At 42.5% G+C, this 27,630-nt stretch overlaps 1 protein-coding gene across 5 annotated transcripts in view; it reads left to right on the top strand.

The window, feature by feature from the left end:
• The window catches only part of LOC121026257 (protein argonaute-1), a 37,278-nt gene that overhangs the window by 3,169 nt on the left and 6,479 nt on the right, over nucleotides 1-27,630 (top strand). Inside the window, exons 2-17 of one of the 5 annotated variants that reach the window (XM_040469123.1) lie at nucleotides 2,178-2,361; nucleotides 5,778-5,898; nucleotides 6,334-6,515; nucleotides 6,916-7,052; nucleotides 7,277-7,411; nucleotides 7,562-7,649; nucleotides 8,259-8,406; nucleotides 12,188-12,307; nucleotides 12,674-12,805; nucleotides 12,934-13,067; nucleotides 16,135-16,319; nucleotides 22,893-23,052; nucleotides 23,234-23,354; nucleotides 24,393-24,587; nucleotides 26,514-26,648; nucleotides 27,234-27,335. In XM_040469123.1, coding sequence (XP_040325057.1) covers nucleotides 2,178-2,361; nucleotides 5,778-5,898; nucleotides 6,334-6,515; nucleotides 6,916-7,052; nucleotides 7,277-7,411; nucleotides 7,562-7,649; nucleotides 8,259-8,406; nucleotides 12,188-12,307; nucleotides 12,674-12,805; nucleotides 12,934-13,067; nucleotides 16,135-16,319; nucleotides 22,893-23,052; nucleotides 23,234-23,354; nucleotides 24,393-24,587; nucleotides 26,514-26,648; nucleotides 27,234-27,335 — 2,279 coding nt within the window. Of the gene's footprint in view, nucleotides 1-2,177; nucleotides 2,362-5,777; nucleotides 5,899-6,333; nucleotides 6,516-6,833; nucleotides 7,053-7,276; nucleotides 7,412-7,561; nucleotides 7,650-8,258; nucleotides 8,407-12,187; nucleotides 12,308-12,673; nucleotides 12,806-12,933; nucleotides 13,068-16,134; nucleotides 16,320-22,892; nucleotides 23,053-23,233; nucleotides 23,355-24,392; nucleotides 24,588-26,513; nucleotides 26,649-27,233; nucleotides 27,336-27,630 lie in introns of those variants that run through there. The other 4 variants (XM_040469136.1, XM_040469130.1, XM_040469143.1 and 1 more) reach the window with 4 other exon arrangements.

Genomic DNA, 27,630 nt, shown 5'->3' on the forward strand with positions numbered 1-27,630 from the left:
CCAACTCTAGGGTATGTCTTTTTCCCAAGACTCCACAAATAATTATTCAGCCTGGGAGGCTAAGGAGATGAATGGAACATGAAAACTTGGGGAGGGGAAGGGTGTCTCTTACATCCACCAGGATGTTTATCTTGTTCAGGGTTTATAATTGTTTTTGAGCAGTTTGCAGGTGTTTTGTGTTTGTGTGGTATACATGCTTGTGTGTTCTTTGTGGTGTGTCTGAGGATCTGTTTGTTCATTCATTTATTGCTTGTATGTTGAACACCTATATGCTAGGAGGCAAGATACAGTCCTTGCTCTTGAATAACTCACAATCTAGGGTGGTGTGGGGTATGCATATAAAGGTAAACTGTCTAGGTGTAAGTGAGTGTTTAGGTGTGTATGACAGGAATGTGCCTTACTATGTGTCTGCATCTATGTATTGCTTGTGTGCAATTTCTGTCCAGCTCTTTCTGGGATAGGCACCCAGGTGCTAGTTAGTAGTTAGGCTTTCACTTGCCCATATGGCTGAGTCCTTGAAGGCCTTTTTCCCCCAGGCTGAGCCTTCATTTTTCTGTCTGTGTTTCCCTGTCTGCAGAGTGGGGCTGGGCTTGACAGGTGGTCAGAAGGAGACACAGCAGCTTAGCTCTGGGAATCGTGCCCCTCCCGTGAATGGTTCTGACCTCTTCCTGACCCCTAGCTGAGGATATGCCCCATCCCCCCAGCCTGGCCGACTGTGAAAGCAGAGCTCTGGTGTTGGGAGGTTCTGGGCTAGTTTATCCCTCTCTCCTCCCACCTGGGCTGGTCCTCTAATGGCAAGGACAATAGTAGCTATGGACAAAAGCTTCTCTTAGACAGCTTTCCTTTTTACTCCCTTTCCCCTCAAGCTAGAAAATAAAACCTGGGGCAGCAACCTAGCTGGTGGGAAGAGAGGAAAAGCAGTGGGAGCTGGCCTTGCCCTAGCCTTTTCCCAAAGGGCCTGCTCTATCTTGAAATTGATCCCTTCTACTACTGTCTGGGCCCTCTGTGTGGAAGGAGCTATGGCTGTGGAGAGCACCTTGTATTCTCCTTCCTGAAACAAGTATCTCATTATTCTCTAGCATGCTAATGGCCACCTCTCCTTCCCAAGTCCTCTACTGTAGCCTACTCTTGTCTCATTCTCCTGTGTTCTGCCAGTCTTCATTCCCTAGCTTTTTCTTTTGAACTTTTTTATTTATTGTCTCCCCAACTGCAGCCTTATTTCTTACTCACCTTCCCAACTCTAACCTATATGTTGCCCAGGCCCTAACTCCAGCCTTCCCCCCTTCCTAGATCAAGCCTCTTTCTGCTCTGACTTCCAATTGTGGCTCTTTGTCAGCTCCCTATTTCAGCCTGTCTCCTTTCTTTTGTCTCCAAACTCTGTTTTTTTAAAGCCTTTTCTGCTTTTTTGTCTCTCCAACCTCAGCCTTTCAGTGGCCTCAATCCTTTCTAAAACACTGTCTCCCCTCACATCTCCCTAGCCTGACCTTCTTTGGATCTTCCTCCCACCTACATTGCACAGGAGCATTAAGATGTTGCTGTTTCATGTTCAGGATGGTAATGAGTGAAGAGAGCATCTGGCTGGCAGAGAAGACAAGAATTCTTGGTCTACTAGATACCTGGTGGAGGCAGGTGTCTTACTCTAAAATAAGGAAGAAAGTTTATTATTGGGAGCCAGATTTAGCCTCTCTACTTGACATATAATAGGAACGTATTAAATATTCACATGAATTTAAGGTAGATGACAAAGATAATTTTCCTAACTGGAGAGAGGTTTTTTAAAAAATGAATATGGAGAGACACGTGGTGGCCCAGTTGGTTAAGCGTTCAACTTCAGCTCAGGTCATGATCTAACACTTCATGAATTTGAGTCCTCCATTTGAGCAGTGTAGAGCCTGCTTCAGATCCTCTGTCTCCCTTTCTCTCTGCTCCTCCCTTGCTCTCTCTCTCTCTCTCTCTCTCTCTCTCTCAAAAATAAAGAAACATAAAAAAAAAAAACCCCAAAAAAACAAAAAACATGGATTGACTGAGCCAGTGGAACCCTTCAGTTGGGTTGGGTAGGCAGGAAAGAAGCTTCCCCTATACTTTCCTGTTCTTCTTCTGGGAGGCTTTGTGCCTTCTTTGATCAGAATGGTAAGGAGATGCCAGACTCTACCCTCACCAGCCTCTTTGTCTTGTAGCTGCAGGCGCCTACCTGCCCCCCCTGCAGCAGGTGTTCCAGGCACCTCGCCGGCCTGGCATTGGCACTGTGGGGAAACCAATCAAGCTTCTGGCCAATTACTTTGAAGTGGATATCCCTAAGATTGACGTCTACCACTACGAAGTGGATATCAAGCCGGATAAGTGTCCTCGCAGAGTCAACCGGTAAGTGATACACATCTAAGCCACCAAGTCCAGGAGTCTTTACTTTCCTGAGTCTCAGAATCTTGAGAGGACTCAGAGAAAACTGGTAGAGTATGATATCACCAGATTCAAGGAAGTTTTTGAGGAGGTTTAGGTAAGGTAAATGTTGAAAAATATCATTGAATTTGGCTCTGTGGAGATAATTGGTGCCTTTTGCAGAGCAGTTTTAGCAGATTAGTTGGGCTAGTAATCTATTGTCAGTTGAGGGATCAATGGAAGGTAATGTGGTAGGTATTGTGAGAGCAGATTGCCTTTTCTAGATAGCTTACAGTGAAGCATGCGGAGAGAGAATATGTTGGTTAGAGAGGATTTATAGAGGTCAAGTACAATGTGTTGCATGTTGCAGTGTTTGTTAAAATGAATGAATGAAAAGTTTTTAAGAACGAGACATGGATATGCTTATAAACTGAGGAGAAGTTGTTGGAGAAAGGTTAAAGGTACAGGACAGAGAGGAGATGAATGAGTTTCCACTCATTGCTAAGTCAGGAGGACATTACAGGATACATAGTTGGAGGAATTAGCCTTAGAAGAAGCAATATTTCTTTACCAAATTAACTAATTTCATTATTATTTGAAAACTACATATGTACAAAGTAAGAAAAAAGTTAAAATATTAAAAAAAGAATAGCAGTGAAAAATATCTCCTCTTATACTCTGGTCTCTAGTCCCTGAGTCCCTTTCCCTAGAGGCATTCATTGTTACCATTCTTGAGTATGTCTCCATATATTTTTGTATGCATATGCAAGCATATGTGTATATAGAACATTTTTTAAATGCACAAAATGTAGAATCCTATATGCCTTGTTCTGCACCTTTTTTCCACTGAACAGTATGTATCAGTACATGCATATCTGCCTTTTGCATAGCATCATAGATATTCCATTGAATGGATGTATTATAACTTATTTAATAAATCTGTTGAGGAACATTTAGGCTTAGCTTAAACTTTTGCTACAAAAGTGAACCTGTTGGATATTATTAAATATAGATACATTTTTTGCACTCAAATATGAATGTATCTATAGGATAAAGTTCTAAGAGTAGAATTGCTGGCATAATACTTTGAAAAATTTTGAGGGGTGCCTGGGTGGCTCAGTTGGTTAAGCGTCCAAGTTCAGCTCAGGTCATGATCTGGAGGTTTGTGAGTTTGAGCCCCACATTGGGTTCTGGGCTGACCGCTTGGAGCCTGAAGCCTGCTTCGGATTCTGTATATGTGTGTGTCTCTCTCTCCACCTCTGCTCTGCTCATGCTGTGTCTCTCTCTCAAAAATAAACATTAAAAAAATTTTTTTGAGGGACACCTGGGTAGCTCAGTCGGTTAGCATTTGAGTCTTGATTTCAGCTCGGGTTGTGATCTTATGTTTTGTGGATTTGAGCCCCACGTTGGGCTCTGTGCTGACAGTGCAGAGCCTGCTTGGGATTCTTTCTCTCCCTGTCTCTGCTGCTGCCCCTCCCACCCCCATTAAATAAATAAACTTAAAAAAGAAAGAAATTTTGAGATATTACCAATTTTTCTTTTAGGGTAAGTTGTACCAATTTATACTCCCATCATCAAAGTATCAGAGTGCCCCTTCCCATAACTGCACCCATCCAGTATATTGGATTTTTTGACCTTTGGAATTATGATAAGTAGAAAATTATATCTTTATTTTCTAAAAAATTTTTGAAGTAATCTCTGTGCCCATTGTGGGGCTTGAACTCACAAACCTGAGATCAAGAGTTGCATGTTCTACTGACTGAGCCAGCCAGGTGCCCCAGTCTTGGTCTAATTTTAAATTGTGTTTCTCTAATGAGTGAAGTTGAACGTATTTTCATATTTTTAAAAATTATATATGAAAGGGAAATTTCAAATGTGAGAGGAAAAATAGGAAAAGAGGTGTGCATATGTACATATGTTTATATGTCTGGGAACTTGAAGGTATCCTTGCCTATTTTGTGCTATACTATTTAGTAATTAGAGGTGTTTTGTTTTGTTGTTGTTGTTTTTAATGTTTGTTAATTTTTGAGAGAGGGCACAAGCTGGAGAGGGGCAAAGAGAGAGGGAGACAGAAGATCTGAGGCAGGCTCTGCGCTGTCAGCACAGAGCCCCATGCTGGGCTTGAATCAATAAACTGTGAAATCATGACCTGAGCTGAAGTCCTGAGCAGGAAAGGGACAGAGAAAGAGGGAGACACAGAATCTGAAGTAGGCTCCAGGCTCTGAGCTGTTGGCACAGAGCCTGACACGGGACTCGAACTCACGAGCCGTGAGATCATGACCTGAGCTGGTCAGAGGCTTAACTGACTGAGCCACCCAGGTGCCCCTAGAGTTGCTTTTTGATTGGAGGTAGGAATGGGTTCTGGGGTTAGAGGGTAGAGGAGAAAGTTTGGCAGTCTGTAAGGAATGAAAGTGATTAGGGACATTAAAGAGATTGCTCGGTAGCACTAAAGCCTAATTGGGATTGAAACCATGTGCTTATAGTTGCTTACAATGTACAATTTGAGTCTTTTTATCAGTATATTTAAGAGCTTTGGTTTAGAAAGTGAAGAGGTCAGATAGTTGGATGGATGGTATTTTGAAGGCTAGATGGGCACCCTGGGATCTTAGTGGCAGAGGACAGGAAGTGAAATCAAGAAAGAGATGATAATGAGGTGATAGTGGGGTGGTAGGACTAAGGGCTTCAGAGAGATGGACGAGATGGGGTTCTTCTTCCATAGTTTAGACCTATTCTAATTCAGATCTCTTCCTCTTTACCTTTTTTGTTTTTTTTTAATGTTTATTTTTTGAGAGAGACAAAGCATGAGTGTGGGAGGGGCAGAGAGAGAGGTAGTTGCAGAATCTGAAGCAGGCTTCAGATTGAGCAGTCAGCACAGAGCCCGACATGGGGCTTGACCTCACCAACTGTGAGATCATGACCTGAGCCGAAGTCGGACATTTAACTGACTGAGCCACCCAGGCATCCCTCATCTACCTTTTATATGTCTCAGCTCGGGGATTGGAGCTGTCTGGATTCTATTCCTGATTCTAGATAGACCCTGGGAGTAATCCCCTTTCCCCTCTGCCTCCTTCTCTGCTCAGAAGGCACTCGTACCTACCTACTCTTTTAGATCCTTCAGAGTCTTGAGATCCTCTAGAGATCTGAGAACCAGAAACATCCCTTGATAGCTTGTTAGAACTGTAGAATTTTAGGCTTTGCTCTAGACTTGAATTAGAATCTCCATTTTAATAAAATCTCCAGGTGATTCATATGAATGTTGACGTTTGAGAAGCACTGCTATAGAGTAGATGAGATTAGAGTAGCTGTTAGGAGGGGATGGACATTACCTGAACGTTGAATTACTTCCAAGAGCTTGAAGTAGTAGTCTCTCAGCTTCTACAGGCTGCTCCTATTCCCCACAGGGAAGTGGTGGAATACATGGTCCAGCATTTCAAGCCTCAGATCTTTGGTGATCGCAAGCCTGTGTATGATGGGAAGAAGAACATTTACACTGTCACAGCACTGCCCATTGGCAATGAACGGGTAAGTTGGGAGTCAGACTAGACCTGTGTCAGGGGTCTGGGGTGGGACAGAACTCGTTTAAGCCTATTAGAGTTTGGCAGTCTAGAAATCCTTTTCATCTTTTATGATGAGAAATTGTGTATTAGGGTGAGGGATGGGTAGATGCTGATGTTTATTTAGCTTACTGTATGTCTGTCCCTACCCAAACAGACTGAGATTAGACTTAAAATAGACCTAAAGGACTTCTGCTAGGTGTGGTTGAGAGGGACAGAAGCATTGAACTAAGGTGGCTAGAGACTAAACGGCTGAATTTCCTCTGAAGTCTTCACTGTGAGCCCCTATCAGTTTAAGGAGCAGATTCTTGGCAGATCTGTGTGGTTGGGGACAGTTGGGGCAACACCAGGAATGTTGGATTGTTGGAAAGCATTGGCAATCCTTCACTCCTTTCTTTTGAAGGTTGACTTTGAGGTGACAATCCCTGGGGAAGGGAAGGATCGAATCTTCAAGGTCTCCATCAAGTGGCTAGCTATTGTTAGCTGGCGCATGCTCCATGAGGCCCTTGTTAGTGGCCAGATCCCTGTTCCCTTGGAGTCTGTGCAAGCCCTGGATGTGGCCATGAGGCACCTGGCATCCATGAGGTACTGGGTGTAGTTAGTATCTGGGCTAGTAGTGGTGGCAGAACTGCTATGTGGGGTTGGGGGTAAAATGAGCACATACTAAGGTCCCACAGTATGCCTTTCAAATAAAACATTCTTTGAAGCCCTACCATATGCCAAGTGGTATGCATATACATTTAGGTGGTTTAAAGCCTTGGCCCTGTCCCTTTTAGATATCTTTGGACCTTCACCCCATCTGTCCCTGCAGGACAGAGAAAGGATAGAGACTTGCACAAGGTCAGTCATACAACTAGTAAAGGATCAGAGCTGGAATTAAAGCCCTGGTGTCCTGCCTTCCAGGCCAGGGCTCCTCCGTGCCCAGGATGCCTCACAGGGTGGGGGCCTGTGCCCGAGGGACCAGTTCTCTGCCTGTCCCTGCCAGGTACACCCCCGTGGGCCGCTCCTTCTTCTCACCGCCTGAGGGCTACTACCACCCGCTGGGGGGTGGGCGCGAGGTCTGGTTCGGCTTTCACCAGTCTGTGCGCCCTGCCATGTGGAAGATGATGCTCAACATTGACGGTGAGTGGGGAGAGCTATGGAGCCAGGGGCACCCTGAGTCCAGTGACCACACTCCCAGCCTCATCCCTCCCAGCTCTGCAACCACACTCCTAGTCTAATCCCTAAAGCCCTGGTACCCCTCCCCCATCCCGATACCCTATAAGGAAGAGGGTGTAAAGAACAGTGCCTCCATTTATACTGAAAGACTGAACCTAAGTTGAGCTCTACCCACCCTGTCCCCACAGTCTCAGCCACTGCCTTCTATAAGGCGCAGCCAGTGATTGAGTTCATGTGTGAGGTGCTGGACATCAGGAACATAGATGAGCAGCCCAAACCCCTCACGGACTCTCAGCGTGTGCGCTTCACCAAGGAGATCAAGGGTGAGGACCCAACCAGGTGGGGAAGGGAAACGGCACTACTTTCTATTTAGTCCTAAAAGGAAATCCCCTTGGGATATGTTCAGGGGAGAGGCCAAGCCTGGTTGCATGAACAGCCTTTTCCAACCCTGACTGGCAGTGTGTGTATCCCAGGTCTGAAGGTGGAAGTGACCCACTGTGGACAGATGAAGAGGAAATACCGTGTGTGTAATGTTACCCGCCGCCCTGCCAGCCATCAGACGTGAGTTGACAGGCTGCTAAGCCATACCATTAGTGGAAGAGAGCTGATATTTCAGCATACTCCTTTCACTTCCTATGCCCTCCCCCATTGGTCCTGAGGATGAGCCCTGTTTTTCAAGATAAACTTTGGTATCCCTCCTCCAACCTTCCCAGATCCTTGATACTCTCCTTACCATTTTTACCTTCTTGGTCTCCACCTCTCCTCCTTGGTCCTTTATTGTGGAGCAGGAGTCTTCCCCTGACTGCAGTCTCAGTTCTGTTCTTTCTCAACTTACTCTTCCACCTGAAAGAGAAAGCTAGGCTCCTGGGCTCATTCCATCTACCTTCTTGACCTTAGACTACTGGTCTGTGAGTGCCTATTGGATACTGGGCTTTATGCTCAGCACTAGAAATGCAAATGAGTCAGATATGGTCTTGACTGTTGTGGAACTTGCCTCTCAAATCTTTGGCTTTACTCTGGGAGCCCTGTATTGCCTGCTTTCCCATGAGTGGCAATGCTCAAAGAGTCTGGATAGGGATGAAGCCAAGTCTGGGACTTCCCATGGTTGTAAGTCTAAAGAGGTGGGATTAAATGCTGGGCCCTGACACCTTCTTCCCTTCACCCAAACAGGTTTCCCTTGCAGTTGGAGAGTGGACAGACTGTGGAGTGCACAGTGGCACAGTATTTCAAGCAGAAATATAACCTTCAGCTCAAGTATCCCCACCTGCCCTGCCTGCAAGTTGGCCAGGAACAAAAGCATACCTACCTGCCCCTAGAGGTGAGGCTGCCAAGTAATGGCTGGGCTGGAGAACAAGCATTGTACCTGCGCACTGATCATAACAGTTCTGTTCTTCCATTCGTAGTCTCTTACTCTCATTTTGAAGTTAGGAAAATTGACATTCTGAGAGGTATGAGGTCATTCTGTGAAATGTAGGCCCCATTCTTACCTGCTACGTTCTTTCATTATCCCTCATCCTGCTCTCATGTTCTTTCAGGACTGCCAGGCAAAGGTAAAAGCTGTGTTTACTATTTAATAAATAATTAGTTCATTCAGGACAGATATTTCAGATACCCACATTCATGTCCTTTTAATTTCTCTTACCCTGTCTGGAGCTGGGGATCCTAAATGACCTAGAGATGTAAGTATACCTTATTTTGCAGAAAATGGAGATAGGTATTACCTATAACGTGAATTCTATTCATGTTATCAATGTGATGATCAATGTGTTCTTTTGAAAAAGTTTTAGTCCCAAGATTGATCGTATTTTTATGCTTCAGACCTTTGAAATCCTGCAGTTAAAGAATAGTAATGCTATTTAAGCCATAGAATACAAATGCAGAGTCATTGGGCTGTATTTGATTTGGTATACACACACTAGCCAAAATGTCTTTGGAGAAATTATTGCTGACTACTTCATTGTTTAGTTTAGTGCTACCCAAAATGTGGTCTGTAGACCAATAGCATAAATATTACCTGGGTAGGAGCTTGTTTGAAATGCAGAATCTTAGGTTCCACCTAGAACTATTGAATCAAAATCTGTCTTAACAGAATCCAAAGAGGACTCATGAACATTAAAATTGGAGAAGCACTAACCTGGAATGACATCTTACTCTGTTCCCATAGCAGGAGTCAGATAGCTGGGACCAAAGCTCAAGCCTTCTGTGATCTTCTAGGATTTAAAAAAAAAAAAATTTTATGTTGATTTCATTTTTGAGAGACAGAGAGAGACAGAGTGCAAATGAGGGAAAGGCAGAGAGAGAGGGAGACACAATTCAGAGAAGGCCGCAAGCTCTGAGCTGTCAGCACAGAGCCTGATGCAGGGCTCAAAGCCGTGAACTGCAAGATCATGACCTGAGCCAAAGTCAGATGCTTAACTGACTGAACCACCCAAGAGCCCCTAGGATTTTAGAACTAGCCAGAGGGAATTAGGCTGAGAAGCGATGAGATCCCAAAACCCAAGAACTCTGACTTTAGTTAATAGCTGATGATACCTGGAAAGTGAGAGGAAGGCAGTATGTTCTTTTGAGGTGTAAACAAGAGTCTTCAGGGACAATCCCAGTTTAGGCTATCTACTGTAAGCTAAATTATGTTAAATATATTGTCAGCAAATTAACATTACTTTTGTTGAAACATTAGTTTCCAAGGGGAATAATTTATATAAGGTATATTTTTATTCTTGTTGTTTGTTTATTTAACAATTATTTATTGAGCTCCTACCGTGTGTCATATGCTCTTTTAGGTGCCGGGAATGTAGAGATTAACAAGACAGACAAGGTCCCTGCTGTCACGGAGCTTACATTCTAGAAGGGGGAGATAGACAATAAATTGATAAATAAGATAGTTTCAGATGGTGGTAAGTGGTATAAGAATAATAAAACAGATTAAGGGGATAGAGGTAAAGGAGGAGGGGGTTGGAGAGCCACTTTAGTTATTGTACTCAGGGAGGTCCTTTTGTAGGAGACATTTGAGTCCTAAACTATGAGATAGAACCAACCTCGTAATAACCTGAGGGAAGAACCTTTCAGGCAGGAGGTAAATAATAAGTACAAAGGCTCTAAAGCAGCAGGGAACTTGGATTTTTTGAGAAATAGAGAGAAGGCCATAGTGGCTGGCGTGTGGTATATGAGGAGAAAAGTACTAGGGGATGATTTCAGAGAGAGGTATAGGGTCTTATTATGTAGGCTTTTATAGCCAGGTGGGATTTTTTTAAGAATAACTTTATCGAAATATCCATATACCATAAAATTTACCCTCTTCAAATGTACAATTCAGTGGTTTTTAGTATATTCAGAGTTGTATAACCATCATCATTATCTGATTGTAAAACATTTTCATCATCCCCAGAAGAAAACCCATACCCATTAGCAGTCACTTACATTCCTACTCTCTACCAACCAGCCCCTAGTAACCACTAATCTATTTCTGTCTTTGTGCATTTGTCTATTATGGACATTTCATATGAATGGAATTATATATGGCTTTCTTTTGACTGGCATATTCACTTAGCATAATGTCTTCAAGGTTCATTATACTGTAGCATGTGTCAGAATTTTCCTCCTTTTTAAGGCTGAATAATATTCTATGTATATGCCACTTTTAAAAAAATGCATTCATTCATTGATGGACACTTAGGTTGTTTCTACTTGTTTAGCTGTTATGAATAATGCTGCTATGATTATATGTGTACAGTATTCATTCTAGTCTCTGCTTTCACTTTTTTTGAGTATATACTCAGAAGTGGATTTACTGAATCATGGTAATTCTGTGTTTAATTTTTTGAGGAATCCCCATACTGTTTTCTACAGTGGCTGTACCATTTTACATTCCACCAGCAATGCACAAGAGTTTCAATTTCTCCACATCCTTGCTTTAGTCTTTTCCTAGTGTTGATTCTGTAGCTGAAATCATCAATCAAGAATGCTACAACTTTAAGGTGCTTTTAAGAGAGCAACCTCGTAATTTTTGACAATTCTGGATTTTTATTAATTGAATTGACTAATTTGTGTATTCTTTGGGATATGGAATTTAAAGGCAGGTGACTGTTCTGCGTTTCCCTATCATTGTTCAGCATGAAGTTTGGAAATTAGAAGGAAAACCAGCACTTACATAGTGTTGGCCCTGTGGGAACAAGTTATATATTTCATTTTGTCTGAATCCTCACAACAACCCCCATAGATAGCTAATGCTTTCTTGCATGACTGAAATTAAAGAAGCATAGTCTCAGAGTAGTTAAGAGACCTGCCCAAGGTAATATCACCTAGAAATGGCAAAGCTGGGCTTCAGATTCAAATCTTCCCAACCTGCTGGCTCTCTCTACTCTCCAAAAAGGTTTCCTGTTCATGGCATCCTGAATATAGTATATTGGGGAATGGAAGTCTTTCACATTGCTAGAAAGTCTTTTCTAACCTCCACTGTGTTCTCTTGGGCCCCAAACAGAGGAACACATGACAGGATATTCCTCACACCAACAGAGGATGCTGTCAGCCAACTGAGACAGTGATTTCTGTAGTCCAGGGCTCAGTGATCATCTGTAGGCTGGGGCTCAAGCATTAAGAATCGTTTCTAGTTTTCCTGGTGAGTTGCAGGGGAGCAACTGACTGCTTGTCACCATTGGAGAGCTGTCTATTACCTTAAGAATCCAGTTTGTGTATATTGAGTTTTTTAGTATGCAGAAGAGCTGTTTACTGGGTCATTTGGTAAATAATAATTTATGCTAGAGTTTACTGAGTGTTTACTGTGTTCCAGAATTGTACTCAGTCCTTTAAGTGCTTTATTTTATTTAGTCTCCAAACAGCCCTATGAGTTTGTTTCTGTTCTCCCCAATTAACATGAGACCTGGGCCCAGATCTGGCTCTGGATCCCAACCTCTTAATGACAAAGTGGCTATATTGCCTTTGTATTGCAAGTGGATATTTTCTAACTTACCTATCTCTGCACAGGGGATTTTGCAGTCCCCTTCTCAGGGATGACAGCCAAGGTCTCTTCCCTTATTGTGGGGCTCTGGGTACAGGGTGGACTGTACTCAAGCCAGAGCTACCTGTCCTTCTCGTTTCCTCAGGTCTGTAACATTGTGGCTGGGCAGCGCTGCATTAAGAAGTTGACCGACAACCAGACTTCGACCATGATAAAGGCTACAGCTAGGTCGGCCCCAGACAGACAGGAGGAGATTAGCCGCCTGGTCAGTAGGGCTGCAGAGAAATGTATGCTTGGTTGCTCAGTCATTGGGGCCCCTGGTAGCATAGATGCTTTTCTGCCTTGGCAGGATCCTCAGGAGAACACAAGTCTGGATTTCTTGCCTGGGATTCCATAGGACTGCTCTTGTTTCTTGACCCTGTAGCTACTTGGCTTCCTATTTCTTTTTCCCTCCTGTATTACTTCCCTGTGTTATCCACTCCCACTTACTTCATTTTCCACTTTCCCCCCTTTTTTAGGGCTATTACTTGCCAGCCCCAGCTGCTCTTCAGGGCTTTCTCCTTGGGACCCAGAGGGTGAGCAGTATTGCCAAGCTGCTGCTCCCCTGAGATCCCCTTCTTTTGTCTTACAGATGAAGAATGCCAGCTACAATCTAGATCCCTACATCCAGGAATTTGGGATCAAAGTGAAGGATGACATGACGGAGGTGACAGGGCGAGTGCTGCCGGCGCCCATCTTGCAGTACGGCGGCCGGGTGAGCAGGGTCAGGGCCAGACAACATCTCTGGGGCATATGGTGGGGGGAGTTGGGTTATGTTTCCAGGGGCTTTTGTTCCCCTACTCACCTGGCTCTACTGAGGCTCACCTGGATGCCCCCTCTGCCTATCCCCAGAACCGGGCCATTGCCACACCTAATCAGGGTGTCTGGGATATGCGGGGAAAACAGTTCTACAATGGGATTGAGATCAAAGTCTGGGCCATCGCCTGCTTCGCACCCCAAAAGCAGTGTCGAGAAGAGGTGCTCAAGTAAGGAGGGTTGGGTGTATGGGTGGAAGGGTGGGAAGGACCTTAGAGCTGCCTACCTTCCCCTACCCACAAAGAGCCAAGATTTGTTCTGTAGTCTCTTCTTTCTGACTTTTGACCCTGCTTCCCTGTTCTTTCTGGCTCAAAGTTTTACCTGCTCCTTTTCTGTCCATCTGCAGTCAGAAGTCTTGATGAGGAGCTGTATCTGTGTCAGAGAAGATTTCAGGGCATGAATTTCCTGAGGGGGGCCTGAATTATTTTATTGTTATAATTATTAACATTGGTAATAAATAATAGTAGTGATGACCATAGTGTTGTACCAGCACCATACCTAATTTTATGTTCTCTCATTTCATCTTCACAGTGAGTAGGTGGTGGTATTTCCATTTTCAGGAAACTGAGGCTCAAAGAGTATCTTGTACAAGGTTTGCATATCAAGAAAGTGTCAGAGTTGGGATCAAATTAGATCTGAGGTTTCTAAGTTTCTATTCCTCATTGGAAACAAAAGCTCATCTGGTTCTCTGAGCTATTCTCTCCTATACATACAATTTTTTCATTCAAGTCCAAGTGACCTGAATTAGATGAACATGAGTTGTAAGGGCCTCTTAGCTACCTGTGGCTGAGAGACTAGGAATAGATGACAGCAATGAAGAAAATGATACAGCCAAATGGTTTAAAGAAACATTTTAGGGGAGTAATGGTCTTGGGTGAATGAATAAATATTAAAGAAGTAACTGACTTTTCCCTGCAGTCTTATTATAATTATTATTATTTTTTTAATGTTTTATTATTTATTTTTGAGAGTGAGAGGGACAGAACACAAGTGGGGAAGGGAAAGAGAGAGAGAGGGAGACACAGAATTCAAAGCTTTCTGAACTGTCAGCACAGAGCCTGATGTGGGTCTTGAACTCACCAACTGTGAGATCATGACCTGAGCCGAAGTTGGACTCTTAACCAACTGAGCCACCCAGGCACTCCCCCTGCAGTCTTATTATTAATGAGGTATTTCAAATACCACAAAATTAACCCATTTAAAGTGTACAGTTGATTAGTGCCTGCATTCTTTTGAAGCAGTGGCTTCTTATTCACTCTGCGTCCGGAATAGGGTCAGTGCACTCGTAGGCTGAGGAAGAGCTGGTGGAGCTGACCACTTTCGTTATTGACAAGGATGATAGAGCTTTGTGCCCTCGCAGGTTCAGCTGGCTTTGGGATTTTAATGAGAATTAGTTACAGTAGCACCTGATGAATGTGGGGACTCTGGCTGCCCTGCCTGTCCTTCTCCCCTCTGCTCTCACAGATGCACGACTACTACCATCATACTTACAGTTTCTTTTAAATGAGTTCCTCTTGTCTCCTTTCCTGGGTTTTTGGGACTTTAGCACCATTTGGGTCAAGCCATTCCTAGCCTCGGCCTAACATTGGAGAGTTGGCCCACAGCAATATTGGAAAGGCTCCCAGCTCTCTGCCTTTGTGTCACCTTATTGGAAGATAAATCCTTTTGTGTGCTTCTCTCTTATTCCCATGTCCAGTTCGAGAAACAATCCATTGTTTTGGATATATTGGGGTACAGAAACTAATAAACCTAGAATCTTGGAATTGGGAGTCAGTTCATCAGACATCCCATTCTCTCAGTATCCTCAGATGCAAGGGGTAAGAATATGGCTTGTATACCTGCGTCAGTGGGACCTAATTGGATGTTTGGTTCTAGGCTAAAGATTAAAATCTGGGAGTGTGAAGGTATGGCAGTGGATGAGATTGTCCAGGGAGAATGTAAATAGTGAACAGAAGCTAAAGACAGAACTCTGAGAATCTAGAAAGGAAATAGAGCAAAGTTCCTAACTGTGTATGAGGGATGGGATCCCCAGGGTACAGGAAAAGGCATCCTTTCTACTGAGACAGAGGGAGAAGAGGTGGCTGTGGAGGTGTATAAATTGGTAATTGGGGATGGATGAGGTGTCCTAGGGTCAACCCTCAGCATTTTACTTCTGGCTAAAGAAGTCTTGTTACCTCAGCTATATCACTTTTAGGACAGGATTTCAAGACCTTCTCCATTCTAGACTTCTTTAAACACATCGTGGTCCCCAGCACAGGACACAATATACCAAGTGTGATCTGGTGGTAGAGAGAAGATTGGGAATACCACTTTCTTTGAAGTAGAGACCCACTTATTAAATTTGACTTATTAAATTTGATGTTCCTTTATATCCTCAATCCTAGTTCCATTCCTGCCTTCTGATGTAGCCACTGTCATGAACTATCATGACCTTCCTATCTAATTTATATATTTTGTAAACCTATATATATATGCTTTTAAATTTTATATAATAGTATCATACTGTATTTATTTTGTGTGTTTACTAAATATGTTAAAAAATATTTATTTTCTTACTATATAGACTTTTGAATCTATCGTATTGCTATTTGTATGGTATATAATGTCCCCTAAACAATTCCTTTTATTGTCTACTTGTATATTGCTTTTAATCTGAATGTAGGATTTTCACAAGTTAAATTTCCTGCTACCCATTTCAATTTGTTACTGTATTTATGTAGTTAGATTTTTTAAAATCTACATATGTACCCTTTCTTCCTTTCGTAGGGCAAAGCCCTAAAGCCAAAGAAAAGAAGCTTGTTTAATTATTTGCTCTTAGGTCTCAAAGAATCAGTAGGGGAGGAGGGAATTCATTTTTACTGAGCACCTCCTGTGCTGTGATCACTGTTGGAGCTTCTTTTAATATGAGCAGAAGCCTTTCTCTTGGGCATTTGCCTATTGCTATGGACTTAGTGCACAGGAATCAATTGCTGATTGGGACAAGGTGGAGACTCAATTCCCACAGATTCTTTCTCTGGGCTCCCTTGGATCTCTGTTTGCACCATTAAATACTTAGCAAGCTTGGTTTTGTCCTACTCAACTACAAATGTGTTTTTTACACTGGCTGTGATCAAATCTCATTTATCTCAGAATCTCTCAGTGGTTATCATAGTGCTAGGTACCTAAGATGGAGGCATTTATTCAGAGGTATTAAAGTGGGACTCACTGCCTCCTGTCATGATCATACTTGTGCTGCAGGAACTTCACAGACCAGCTGCGGAAGATTTCCAAGGATGCAGGGATGCCCATCCAGGGCCAGCCTTGCTTCTGCAAATATGCGCAGGGGGCAGACAGCGTGGAGCCCATGTTCCGGCATCTCAAGAACACCTACTCAGGGCTGCAGCTCATTATCGTCATCCTGCCAGGGAAGACGCCAGTGTATGGTACAGTTCTCTGGGGACAGTGATAATGAAGATAGGACTCTTCTCAGGGTAGCTCCCTGGAGGCTCCTAGGGAGGACTCAGTGTGGGTTCTTTGACCTAGCCAGAGTTCTTCCTTAATGTCATTATTCCTTTTATAGGAGAAATATCAGCCTATATGAGCCATTGAATCATCCCAGGTCCTGCTTACCTGCTCACACTCCATCCCAGTAACATTTACTGGGATCCTCTGGGTTCTGGTCTTTATGCCAGGCAAAGCTGGGCCAGATAGAGAAATGGGTCAGTCCAGACTCCTGTTCCTAGGAGTGAGTGTGTTGTCTATCAGGACATTGTAAAGCACACTCAAGTGGAATTTGTGGTGGCTCTGTAAGTGGTCTGTTGCCTGGGAATGACTTGGACTTTCTGAGAAGCTTTCTTCTCTCTCACTTTTAAGGAGAGGGGTGACAATATATAACTCTGGCACAGTTCTTTTACTCTCTTTTCCCTCCACGTCTCCAGTTTCAAAGGAAGAGCTGTTCCTCCTCTTACCTCGTTCAACCCTTGTATGCGCTTATTCCTCTCATCCTGCTACTTTTGGGACTTCATACCCCTTAACCCTCCAACTTCTTCAGTTTCCCCACCCAAGAACACATTACCACAATCATGCCATCTCCTTTAGCTTTTGCCTTCCTATTTTCTTGATTTTCTTCATCATACCTTTTGAATGTGTTCTCTACATTTTCTAGGCCATTTCCTCACCAGCTACTTACTTCTTTGCGTCTTTCATCTGTCTTCTAACTTTCTCCTAAACTTCCCTTGCAGAAAGCCATCTGTGACCTTTCTCACGTCTCTTGACTTCTGATATTTTCTCCTGTCTCTCTCGAATTACTTTTGTCATTACCAGATATGCCTGGTATTTTCCAGATTTCTGTATCTTGCCTTCTCTGTCTTTACATTCTAGTGAAATTTTCATTTATTTCAGTTGCTTAAATCATCACCTATTATTTTTTTTTTTATTTTTTTTAAACATTTTTTTTTCAACGTTTATTTATTTTTGGGACAGAGAGAGACAGAGCATGAACGGGGGAGGGGCAGAGAGAGAGGGAGACACAGAATCGGAAACAGGCTCCAGACTCCGAGCCATCAGCCCAGAGCCCGACGTGGGGCTCGAACTCACGGACCGCGAGATCGTGACCTGGCTGAAGTCGGACGCTTAACCGACTGCGCCACCCAGGCGCCCCAATCATCACCTATTATTATATGCTATCATGTATTATTAAAATCTTGATCCAGTCCTTTACCTCTGTCTCTCATTTGTTGCTTTTGACCTTTTTCCCTTCTATAGGAATTTATTGATTACCTACTATGTGTGAGAAATACTGTGCTAGGTCCTAAATGCGTTGGTGAATAAAATGGATATATTGTCTGCTCTTGTAATGTGTTTTGGTGGACATGTCTTTAGTATCTTCTCCTGTCTTTATTAGTAAGCTCTTATCTTTACTTCTTCTGTGTTTGGCATCATAATTGCTTCTGAGTACCTTTATCCAAATTCTGGAGGCAGTCTGTCTTCTCGTTGCTTTATCTCCAGTGTTCTTTTTTACAGTTTTAAGATACATTCTCTGGTCTCCACCCATACTTTTCAACTTAATTTTAACATTTCTCCTTTTTCTTTTAAATGTTTGTTTATTTATCTTTGAGAAGGAGCACAAGTGGGGTAGGAGCAGAGAGAGAAAGAGAGCACAAGTAGGGGCAGAGAGAGGGGGAGACACAGAATACGAAGCAGGCTCCAGGATCCTAGCTGTAAGCACAGAGCCTCATGCGGGGCTTGAACCCACAAACTGTGAGATTGTGACCTGAGCCGAAGTTGGGCACTTAACTGACTTAGCCACCCATGTGCCCCTCTTCTTAAGTCTTTCTTGAATAGATTACTTGATGAGACCTTTTGTGACTCTACTCCTAAAAAAAAACCTTCATTGGCTCAAATTCACAAAATAAAAATTTTTCAGGGTCCTGATCTATGTTTAACTTTTCAGCTTTATCTTGTATTGTTCCCTTTGCCACACATACTGGAACGATCACTTTTCTGGAATTAGATAGAATTTGAAATAGATTTTAATCCTGGTGATGCCAGTTTACTGATATAGGCAAATTACCTAACCTTTCTGAGCCTCATGAATTAATTATATAAAAAGCAGCATGTATGGCTCAATTGGTTAAGTGTCCGACTCTTGATTTCAGCTCAGGTCATGATCTCAACAGTTGTGGTTCAAGTCCCTGGTCGGACTCTGTGCTAACAGTGCAGAAACTGCTTTGGATACTCTGTCTTCTCCTCCCCTGCTTGTGCGTGCACGCTCTCTCTCGCTCTCTCTCTCTCGCTCTCTCTCTCTCTCTCTCTCTCAAAAATAAACGATAAAAGAAAGCAACATGTTTAACAGTGCTTAGCACACTGTAGATACTGTAGATGCTCATTTCTTGCCTGTGCTTTCTATTCTCTGGTTTTGCTTACCTCATTTGCCTTTGTCTAAAATATCTAAGTACTCTTCTTATTCCCCATGTTGCCCTTAAAATTCTCTCTATCCTTCAAGTCCCAGTTTAAATGTATTTATTCCAGGGGCACCTGGGCGGCTCAGTTGGTTAAGCATCTGACCTCGGCTTAGGTCATGATTTCACGGTTGTGGGTTGAAGCCCCACATCGGGCTCTGTGCTGACAGCTTAGAGCCTGAAGCCTGCTTTGGATTCTGTGTCTCCCTCTCTCTCTGCCCCTTTCCCCACGTGTGCGTGCTCTCTCTGTCTCTCTGTCTCTCTCACTCTTCCTCACAAAAATAAACTTATTAATAAATATACTTATTCCCGGAAGCCATCTCTTATCCTACTTAGAGGATAAATCTTTCTGGAAATTGTATCAGGCTGCTGATCAGTTACTACCTACCTTGATATTATTTTGAGCATAGGGTAGATCTTATTTTGCTCTGAAACCTTCTTTCCTCTGCACATATAAGGTGGAACCTTCCATTGGCATGATACTTAATAATTGCTTATGTATTGAAGTTGGTTGATCTTCAATCCAAGTCTCTCTTGGACCTTAAATTGATGGCCCTTGGATGCAAAATAAGGATACTTTTTAGGAGAACTGCCTTGAGTAATTATCCACATTTCTGGTTCCCTCCAGCAAAGGGGAGAATCCAGTATTTGTTTTGCTTGGAAAGTAGTATAATGTAGTATAGCATGCTTGGGGAGGTCAGTGCTTACTCAGAGAATTTTCCCCACCCTGGGCTCAGTAATGTTATACCTCTGTCCAGTCTCAGCCTTGATTAGGATTTTGGGCTTCTTCTACTTACATACTGTTTCTTGATTATACCACTTGGACAACTTAGCCAATTGTCTAGGAATTAAGCCAGCAGATGAGAAGAGCAGTTAGATTCTTCTAAAGACCCCTACCTTCCCTCCCTGGAGGCCAAAGCAAGGTCAGTTGCATTGTGGCTGCCCTAAGAATATAGAAGGACAGTGTGACATTTGCCCCGTTCTGATCTGGTACTGTATCTCAACCTGTCCTTAGCATTTTCAACTCCATACTTTCCACTAAATTGATACTATTGCCTTTTTTTTAAACGTAAACTTTTTATTGTAGTATACATATAGAAATCTTAAGAGTTCAGTTCACTGAATTTTTACAAAATGTAACACCAGGGTAACCAGTACCCAGTTTGGGAAACAAAACATTACTACAACCTCAGGCTGCTGGTCACTACAACTCCCCATTAGTGGTAATCGCTTTTCTGGCTTCTAATATCATGGATTAGTTTTGACAGTCTTTGAACTTTATATAAATGAATTGTTTATTATGTACTTTTTGGTGTCTGACTTTTACTCACTATTATGTTTGTGAGATTCAACATGTTTGTTTAGTTGTAGTTTGTTGCAGTTTTTCCATCATATTGAGTAAAATACAGTTTACATGTATTTATCCATTCTACTGTCAGTGGACATATTTGCATTGTTTCCAGTTTTTACTATTATAAATAATGCCTCAGTGAACATTCTTCTACATATCCTTTGAACATATATACCCATTTCGATTAGGTGTGTATCTAGGAGGGATTTATATATATATATATATATATTTTTTTTTTTTTTTTTAATTTAATTTTTTTTTTGAGAGTGCACAAGCAGAGGAGGGGCAGAGGGAGAGAGACAGAATCCTAAGCAGGCTTTTTGCCCAGTGCAGAAAGACATGGGGCTTGATCCCACAACCATGAGATCATGACCTGAGCCAAAATCAAGAGTCAGACGCTCAGCCAGCTGAGCCACCCAAGCACTCGAAGAGGGAAGCGTACGCTTTACACTTAAACCAGCAGTGTATGAGACTTCTAGATATTTTATATCCTTACCCAAATTGGTATTCTCTCATTTTAGCCGTTTTTGTGGTATTCCATAATAATTGTGTTGTGCTTTTAATTTAATTTCTCTGATGATTGATAAAGTTGGATATCTTTTTATATGTCTATTGGCTATTTCAGTAGCCTCTTTTGTAAAGTGCCTGCTCAAGTCTTTCCTTTTTTTTTCTTTGCCTTAACTACTTTTTTCTTACTGATTAATAGATGTTCTTTATAATTCCTGTACTTAATACGTTTGTGCATTATACATATCTTCTGTGCTTTGTGGCTTGTCTTTTTGCTTTCGTAATGGAGTCTTTTGTTGAACAGAAATTTAAAATTTTAATGTAGTTCAATTTGTGTAATATTTTTTCTTTATGGCTAGTACTTTCTGCATTCTGTTTAAGAAATCCCAAGATCATAAAATAATGGTCTATGTTTTCTTTAAAAAAATTATATATATATATGAATATTATATAATATGTATTTATATATATATGTATATATATATATATATATGATTTTAACTTTTCACATATAGAACTGGTCTATCTCCTTCAGAAACTCTTGCTTTCTTCATCTCTTGGCAGTGGTTCCTCTGCTGGTGCAAAGCCTAGAATCTCAGCCTCCTGTCCATACCTAGAATCAGCAAATGTACCCAGGGTAAAAGCAGTTGCAGAAGACAGCTCACCTTGGTGAGATTCTGTTCCTCTCTGGAGTTTTTGCCCTTCACTTCTTGTCTGAGCACCTCTCTGCTGCCTTCAGAAGAGGTTTTCTGTATTTTGTCTGGCTTTTCTGAATGTTCTCTGCAGAAGCACTGGTTTGCCACTAACTACTCCATCTCTCTTAACAGTAAATGATCATTTTAGCTTTTTAAACATGCTCAGTCTCTCTCATTGAAAACACGCTAAATCCTTCATTGATCCCACATCTCCTCCTTGGTACTTTGTAACACCTAAATAGTTTTTGCCTTTATGCATTACCAATGTCAATCCAAAGGACGTTTCTGGTCCTTATTTTACTTGATCTTTAGTAGCATTGACTTTGTTGAACACTTGCTCCTTTTTGAAATACTCTCTGCCCTTGGCATTCATGATACAACACTGTGTTCCTCCTAGTTCTCTGTATGCTTCTCCTTTGCAGACTCATCTTCTTAAACGTTCTGCAAATATTGAGAGTTCCTCAAGATTCAGGTCTAAGCCCTCTTTTCATCTGTTCTCTTCCTTGATGATCGCATCAAGATCATGCCTTCAATTACTGCCTGTACCTGAACAGCTGACAAATTTGCATCTCCTTTCAGACTGTTGAGCTTTCAACTACTATTCTCATTTGTCTAGTTGATACCACTGGGATGACCAAAAGCACTTCAAACTCACTATCTCAAAATTATTACAAAAGCTAGAAACTTGAAGTTGTCCATAAAAATTATTTTTCCTTGCTCACATATATCATCACTGAGTCCCTTAAATATCTCTTGAAATCGGTTTCTTTCCATCTAAGCAACTGTCTTAGTACACGCTACCCTCATTTCTTGCTAGATCAGTCTAATGACCACATTCTTTCTCTTACACCATGGTTCGTTTGGTCTCCTTTTTAGTTTCGTTGGCTTTTCAATTTCTCAAACATATCTCTTAGAGTGAATTTTTGGATGATGTTGCCTCTGCCTGGAATGTTCTCTCCCAACTCTGCCTCTCTCTCTTTTTGTTTTTTGTTTTTAATTTTTAATGTCATTTTTGAGAGAGAGAGAGAGACAGAGTGCTAGTGGGGAGGGGCAGAGAGAGAGGGAGACATAGAATCCAAAGCAGGCTTCAAGCTCCAAGCTGTCAGCACAGAGCCTGACATAGGGCTCAAACCACGAGATCATGATCTGTGCTAAAGTCAGACACTTAACCAACTGAGCCACCCAGGTGCCCCACTCCGCCTCTCTTCTAAGTCCTTTTCTATCTTTAGGTTTCATTTCAATCATTACTTACTTAATCCTTCCCTGACTGGGTTATTGCCTGCTATTAAATGCTCTCATAGCTTCATGAAGTTTTCTGTTGTAGCATTGATCATTTTACTTTTCATGACTTAAGATGAGTCACTAGAAAGTAACCTCTGATTAGTGACCCTATGTGTTTCTGGTTATCATTGTGTTCCTACCACCTCATATACTGCCTGACATCTAATCAGCATTCAGTAAATATTTGTTGAATGCACTAATCACTTCTCTCCCTGCTCATAGCTGAAGTGAAACGTGTTGGAGATACACTCTTGGGAATGGCTACACAGTGTGTGCAAGTGAAGAATGTGGTCAAGACCTCGCCTCAGACCCTGTCCAACCTCTGCCTGAAGATCAATGTCAAACTTGGTGGCATTAACAACATCCTAGTCCCACACCAGCGGTATGAACTCTATTGCCCACTTGCCTTGCCAAGCAAGGTATCATGGTGGGGACTGACAAAGAGATAGGACCCTGGCCAGGGAGAATCAATCAGACACAAAGGAGAGGTGACCAAAATGAGTGCTAGATGGTGCCAGGAGAAGACTCAACTCCTCACTGTTTGTTTTCTCTTCTTTGTTTAGCTCTGCCGTCTTTCAACAGCCAGTGATATTCCTGGGAGCAGATGTTACACACCCCCCAGCAGGGGATGGGAAAAAACCTTCTATCACAGCAGTGAGTGATACTCTCCAGCTTCTTCTTAAGGTTCTCATCTTAGCTCTGAAGACTACATATAATCTCCTTCCCTCAGCTCTTATGCTTGACCCTTCAGAAGAACTTTTTTTCAGCTGATCATCCCCATTAACCACTCCCTTGGTATCTTCATAAAACTAACTCTGTATGGTATCTGTTTTTCAGAGAAAGCAGTGGGAGTGTAGGTGGTGGCCAGAGACTTTGCCTAGTCTACATCACTCTTGCTCTGTGTTCAAATTTCTCTCTCTCTCCATGCCCACTTTGGGGATATGGGAAAGACCATGTCTCTTCTCTGAGATCCTTTTTAAGGTGGTTACTTAGTTGCTGGGATTGTCCTTTCCTCTTTCCCATCCCTACCCCTGATCCATCTAATAGATTAGATGGTTTTCTAGTCCCTCTCCCGACTTCTTTGCTCCCTGTCCCTGGAGCAGGGAATTACAAATTGCTAGAGGGATCAGGCTTACCTTCCCACTTCTCTTTCCTCAACTCTCAAGTTTCTCTAGGCAGATTGGGATAATCTCAGTAAATGCAGGGAAATCCTATAATGTGCTTATCGTTGTTTTCCTTGTGGTCATCCATCCTAGGCTCTGGCCCCTACCCACTTTGAAAATGATATTGTTTGTACCTCCTGCAAGAACACTCTTCACCACAGTTCCTGGGTAGATTCACACTTGAATTGAGAAAAGGACAAACTTATGGCTCATTGAGGCCACTCTTTGAGCTAGTAGTGCCTTCACATGCTCCCCTGCAAGGGGTAAGAACTGAACTAATCAAGTACTTACTGTGGGTTCTATGCAAGGTGTTTTATATGTACCACAGTAACACTGTAAGCAGGTAGCATTCTTATCTCCATTCGAGAGGAGGAAAAAGATCAGATGGAGATTGAAATCAGGACTCATTGAATCCAAAACCTACAATTTGATTGCATAGTTTTGTTTTTTTTTGTTTTTTTGTTTTTTTTTTTGCTAAGAACATTTCTCCAAATCTATGTCCTGACAGTATTGGGAGAGTGGAGGTTCTGGGAGCTGATCCTGCCTCTTTGATTGTTAGGTGGTAGGCAGTATGGATGCCCACCCCAGCCGTTACTGTGCTACTGTGCGGGTGCAGCGACCCCGGCAAGAGATCATTGAAGACTTATCCTACATGGTGCGTGAGCTGCTCATCCAGTTCTACAAGTCCACCCGTTTCAAGCCTACCCGCATTATCTTCTACCGAGATGGGGTTCCTGAAGGCCAGCTCCCCCAGGTAGGGTCCAAAGTAGGTGGTGAAAACCTTCATGTTGGGGCCAGAGGGCCTAATGGGTGCAGAGAGTACTGGTGTGTTTTTTAGGCTATTGGCATCAGGAGGGGCTACTTCTTTGAGAGCTTTGCTTATTGGCAATAGGCTTGGGAGCAGAGATCACAACTGAGAGGTGGTATGTACAAGCATCTATAGACCTTTCTTTTAACAGAAGACCCTCAGTGCCTGTATACTAGTTGGTTCATGTTGAAGTCTGATTCATTAGACTGGTAGTTCTCAGAACTTTAGCATGCGTGAAGATCACCTGAAGGGCTTGTTACAGTAGTTTGCAGGGCTCTAAGAATTTCCTATTCAGTGAGTCTAGGATGGTTCCTAGAATTTGTAGTTCTGACAAATTCCTAGGTAGGCGATGCTGCTGGTCTAGAGGCCACACTTTGACAACCACTGCTGTTGACCTTCATAATGTTCCTTCTATTTCTCCCTGCCAAGCCTTCATATTCTCTTGTTTAGAGTAGTATAATGAACTGGTCTCCTTGACTACCGTTTGATAGTAATACAACTGTCATTTATTGGGTACCACTTACATACTATGAATTGTAGTAAGCACTTCATATGTGTTCTGTTTAATGTCTAGAATAATTCTATGAAATAAGAATAATTATTATCCCATTTGACAGATGAAACTTGAGGCTCGGAAATGTTAAATAATTTCTTCAATGTCAGCCAAGCTAAACAGTGATGGAACTGGAATTCAGACAAATTGGTCCTTGATTCCAGAGTCTATGCTCTTAACTATTATGCTCAATTTTCTCTAAGTCATCCAGTGTTCCCTAAAATAGCAGACAAATTTTTCCTATCATTTCTCTGTTCAGGAACATCTAGTGGCTTCACCTAGCCTTGGGTTAAAATTCAAACTGCTTAGTAAAGCAATCAGCAGTTATGAAGCCCCTACTAGATTTTCTTTTTTTAAAGCTTTTTTTCCCCTAAGTTTATTTATTTTGAGACAGAGAGACAGAGAGTGCATGCAAGTCGGGGAAGGGCAGAAAGAGAGAGAATCCCAAGTAGGCTCTGCACTGTCAGCATGGAGCCCGATGTGGGGCTCGAACTCAAGAACCACGGACGGGATCATGACCTGAGCTGAAGTCGGATGCTTAACCAACTTAGCCACCCAGGTGCCCCCTACTAGGTTTTCTATGCTTTTACTTAGTTAATCTGTTTTACGCTTTGCAATGGTTTTGTGAGGCTGATCTTACTAGTAACTTTAGTAGATGTGGAGAAAATGAGACTTAGAAGAGTTAAGTAGCTTGCTCACAGGAATACAGCCAGATAAAGCTTGGGTTTAAACCTATTTCTAATTGATTTCCATTGTATCCATTTCTGCCATATAGTTTTGACCCCCTATATCTGACATCTAAGGCCACAAGGCAACTATTGCATATGGTTGTTTACCTTCTTTAGCTAGTCCATTTTCTTCTTTGTAGGACTGAATTCATCTACTACCTCTGTACCAATTCCTGAACTGTGTGTCTGCTCTTCTCTGATGGTCTCAGCTCCGTTCTTGGAGCTCACAGGGGAATTCCTTTTATCCTTCTAAACCTGAAATTTACCTTACTTTGGGCATTGTGATTATAGTGATGTTTGTGTACTTTGTTTCTGTGTCTTGACATTAGGTCTCTTTATGCATAGGAACCAGGTGAGTATTCTCTGCTGATACCAAGCCTCCCAGCCAAGGCTTTATAGCAGCATATCAGGTGAACTGAGGATAAGGCTGATTTTGGCAGGAAGAGGCTGTCCTTACTAATGGTTGGGTGTTAGCTTATAAAGGGAAGCTGAGCAAAAAGCCATATTACAAATGGCAACCACTTAGTTCAGAAAAATGTGACTTAAGAGGAGCTGTATGTCTCTTTGTCTCTCTCCTTACCCTGTGCCTAGATCCTCCACTATGAGCTCCTGGCCATTCGTGATGCCTGCATCAAACTGGAAAAGGACTACCAGCCTGGGATCACTTATATTGTGGTGCAGAAACGCCATCACACCCGCCTTTTTTGTGCTGACAAGAATGAGCGAGTGAGTGAGAAATTGAGGAAACCATCCATACCTTTGTCCTGTCTCCCTTCTCTTAATGTGGAAGAAGGCCTTGAGATAAATCTGGGGATTTAGTCCTTGGTCTGTCTATCCTGCCTGGCCCTTTCCCCCTAGGGCTCGTGTCCTTCCTCTGCCACTTTCTTCCCTCTTTTCTCTCTTTCTCCCCTCCTTCCCTTATACTTTCTCTTCCTCTTTCTAGCTTTCTGGCTTATAGACCCTATATAGACCAGCTCCCAGAGAAAGGAAAGGGAACTACCATTCATTGAACTTGTCCTATATGCCAGACATTGCACAAAGGTGTCTTCCTCACAGCAGCCCTGTGAGTTAGGTACCATTATTAGCTGGAGTTTAACCTCAGAAAAGTTAAATGACTTGCTGAGATCACACAGCTTATAAATGGTGAAACCAGCACTTAACCACAGGTCTGTGTGACAGGAGAAGTCCATTATTTTAAGATCTAGTACCCTCTGGGAACAGAGATTTTGGTGGAATCAGAGTAGGATTGAGTCAGAACCCTTCTTAGGGCCAAGCAGATCTTGGGATCTTGGTTGTCTTTTCTCTGTACAGATTGGGAAGAGTGGTAACATCCCAGCTGGGACAACTGTGGACACCAACATCACCCACCCATTTGAGTTTGACTTCTATCTTTGCAGCCACGCAGGCATCCAGGTAGTCGGGCTATGTCCTGGGGTTTCCAGTGGGTCAAAGATGAATTGATTGTTCCCACTGCCTGTAGAATATATCAGTCATCACCGAGTGGCATTCAGAACAGGATTATTCTCTTAATAAGCCTTTACCATACTTGAACAGAAGTACGTTTTGAATGTCTTAGGCAGGTTGCCCATAACAAGGGTATTTTATGACATAGGTGGCTTTGTGTCTGCCTATTCCTGAGTGGATCTTCCAACCCAACTACACTTGTAACAGTGATCCTGTTCCTTAGCATTGGCTGTCCCCTCTGCCC

The sequence above is a fragment of the Herpailurus yagouaroundi genome, unplaced genomic scaffold (genome assembly GCF_014898765.1).
Source record: "Herpailurus yagouaroundi ecotype Mexico unplaced genomic scaffold, PumYag 77, whole genome shotgun sequence".
NCBI classification, from domain to species: domain Eukaryota; kingdom Metazoa; phylum Chordata; class Mammalia; order Carnivora; family Felidae; genus Herpailurus; species Herpailurus yagouaroundi.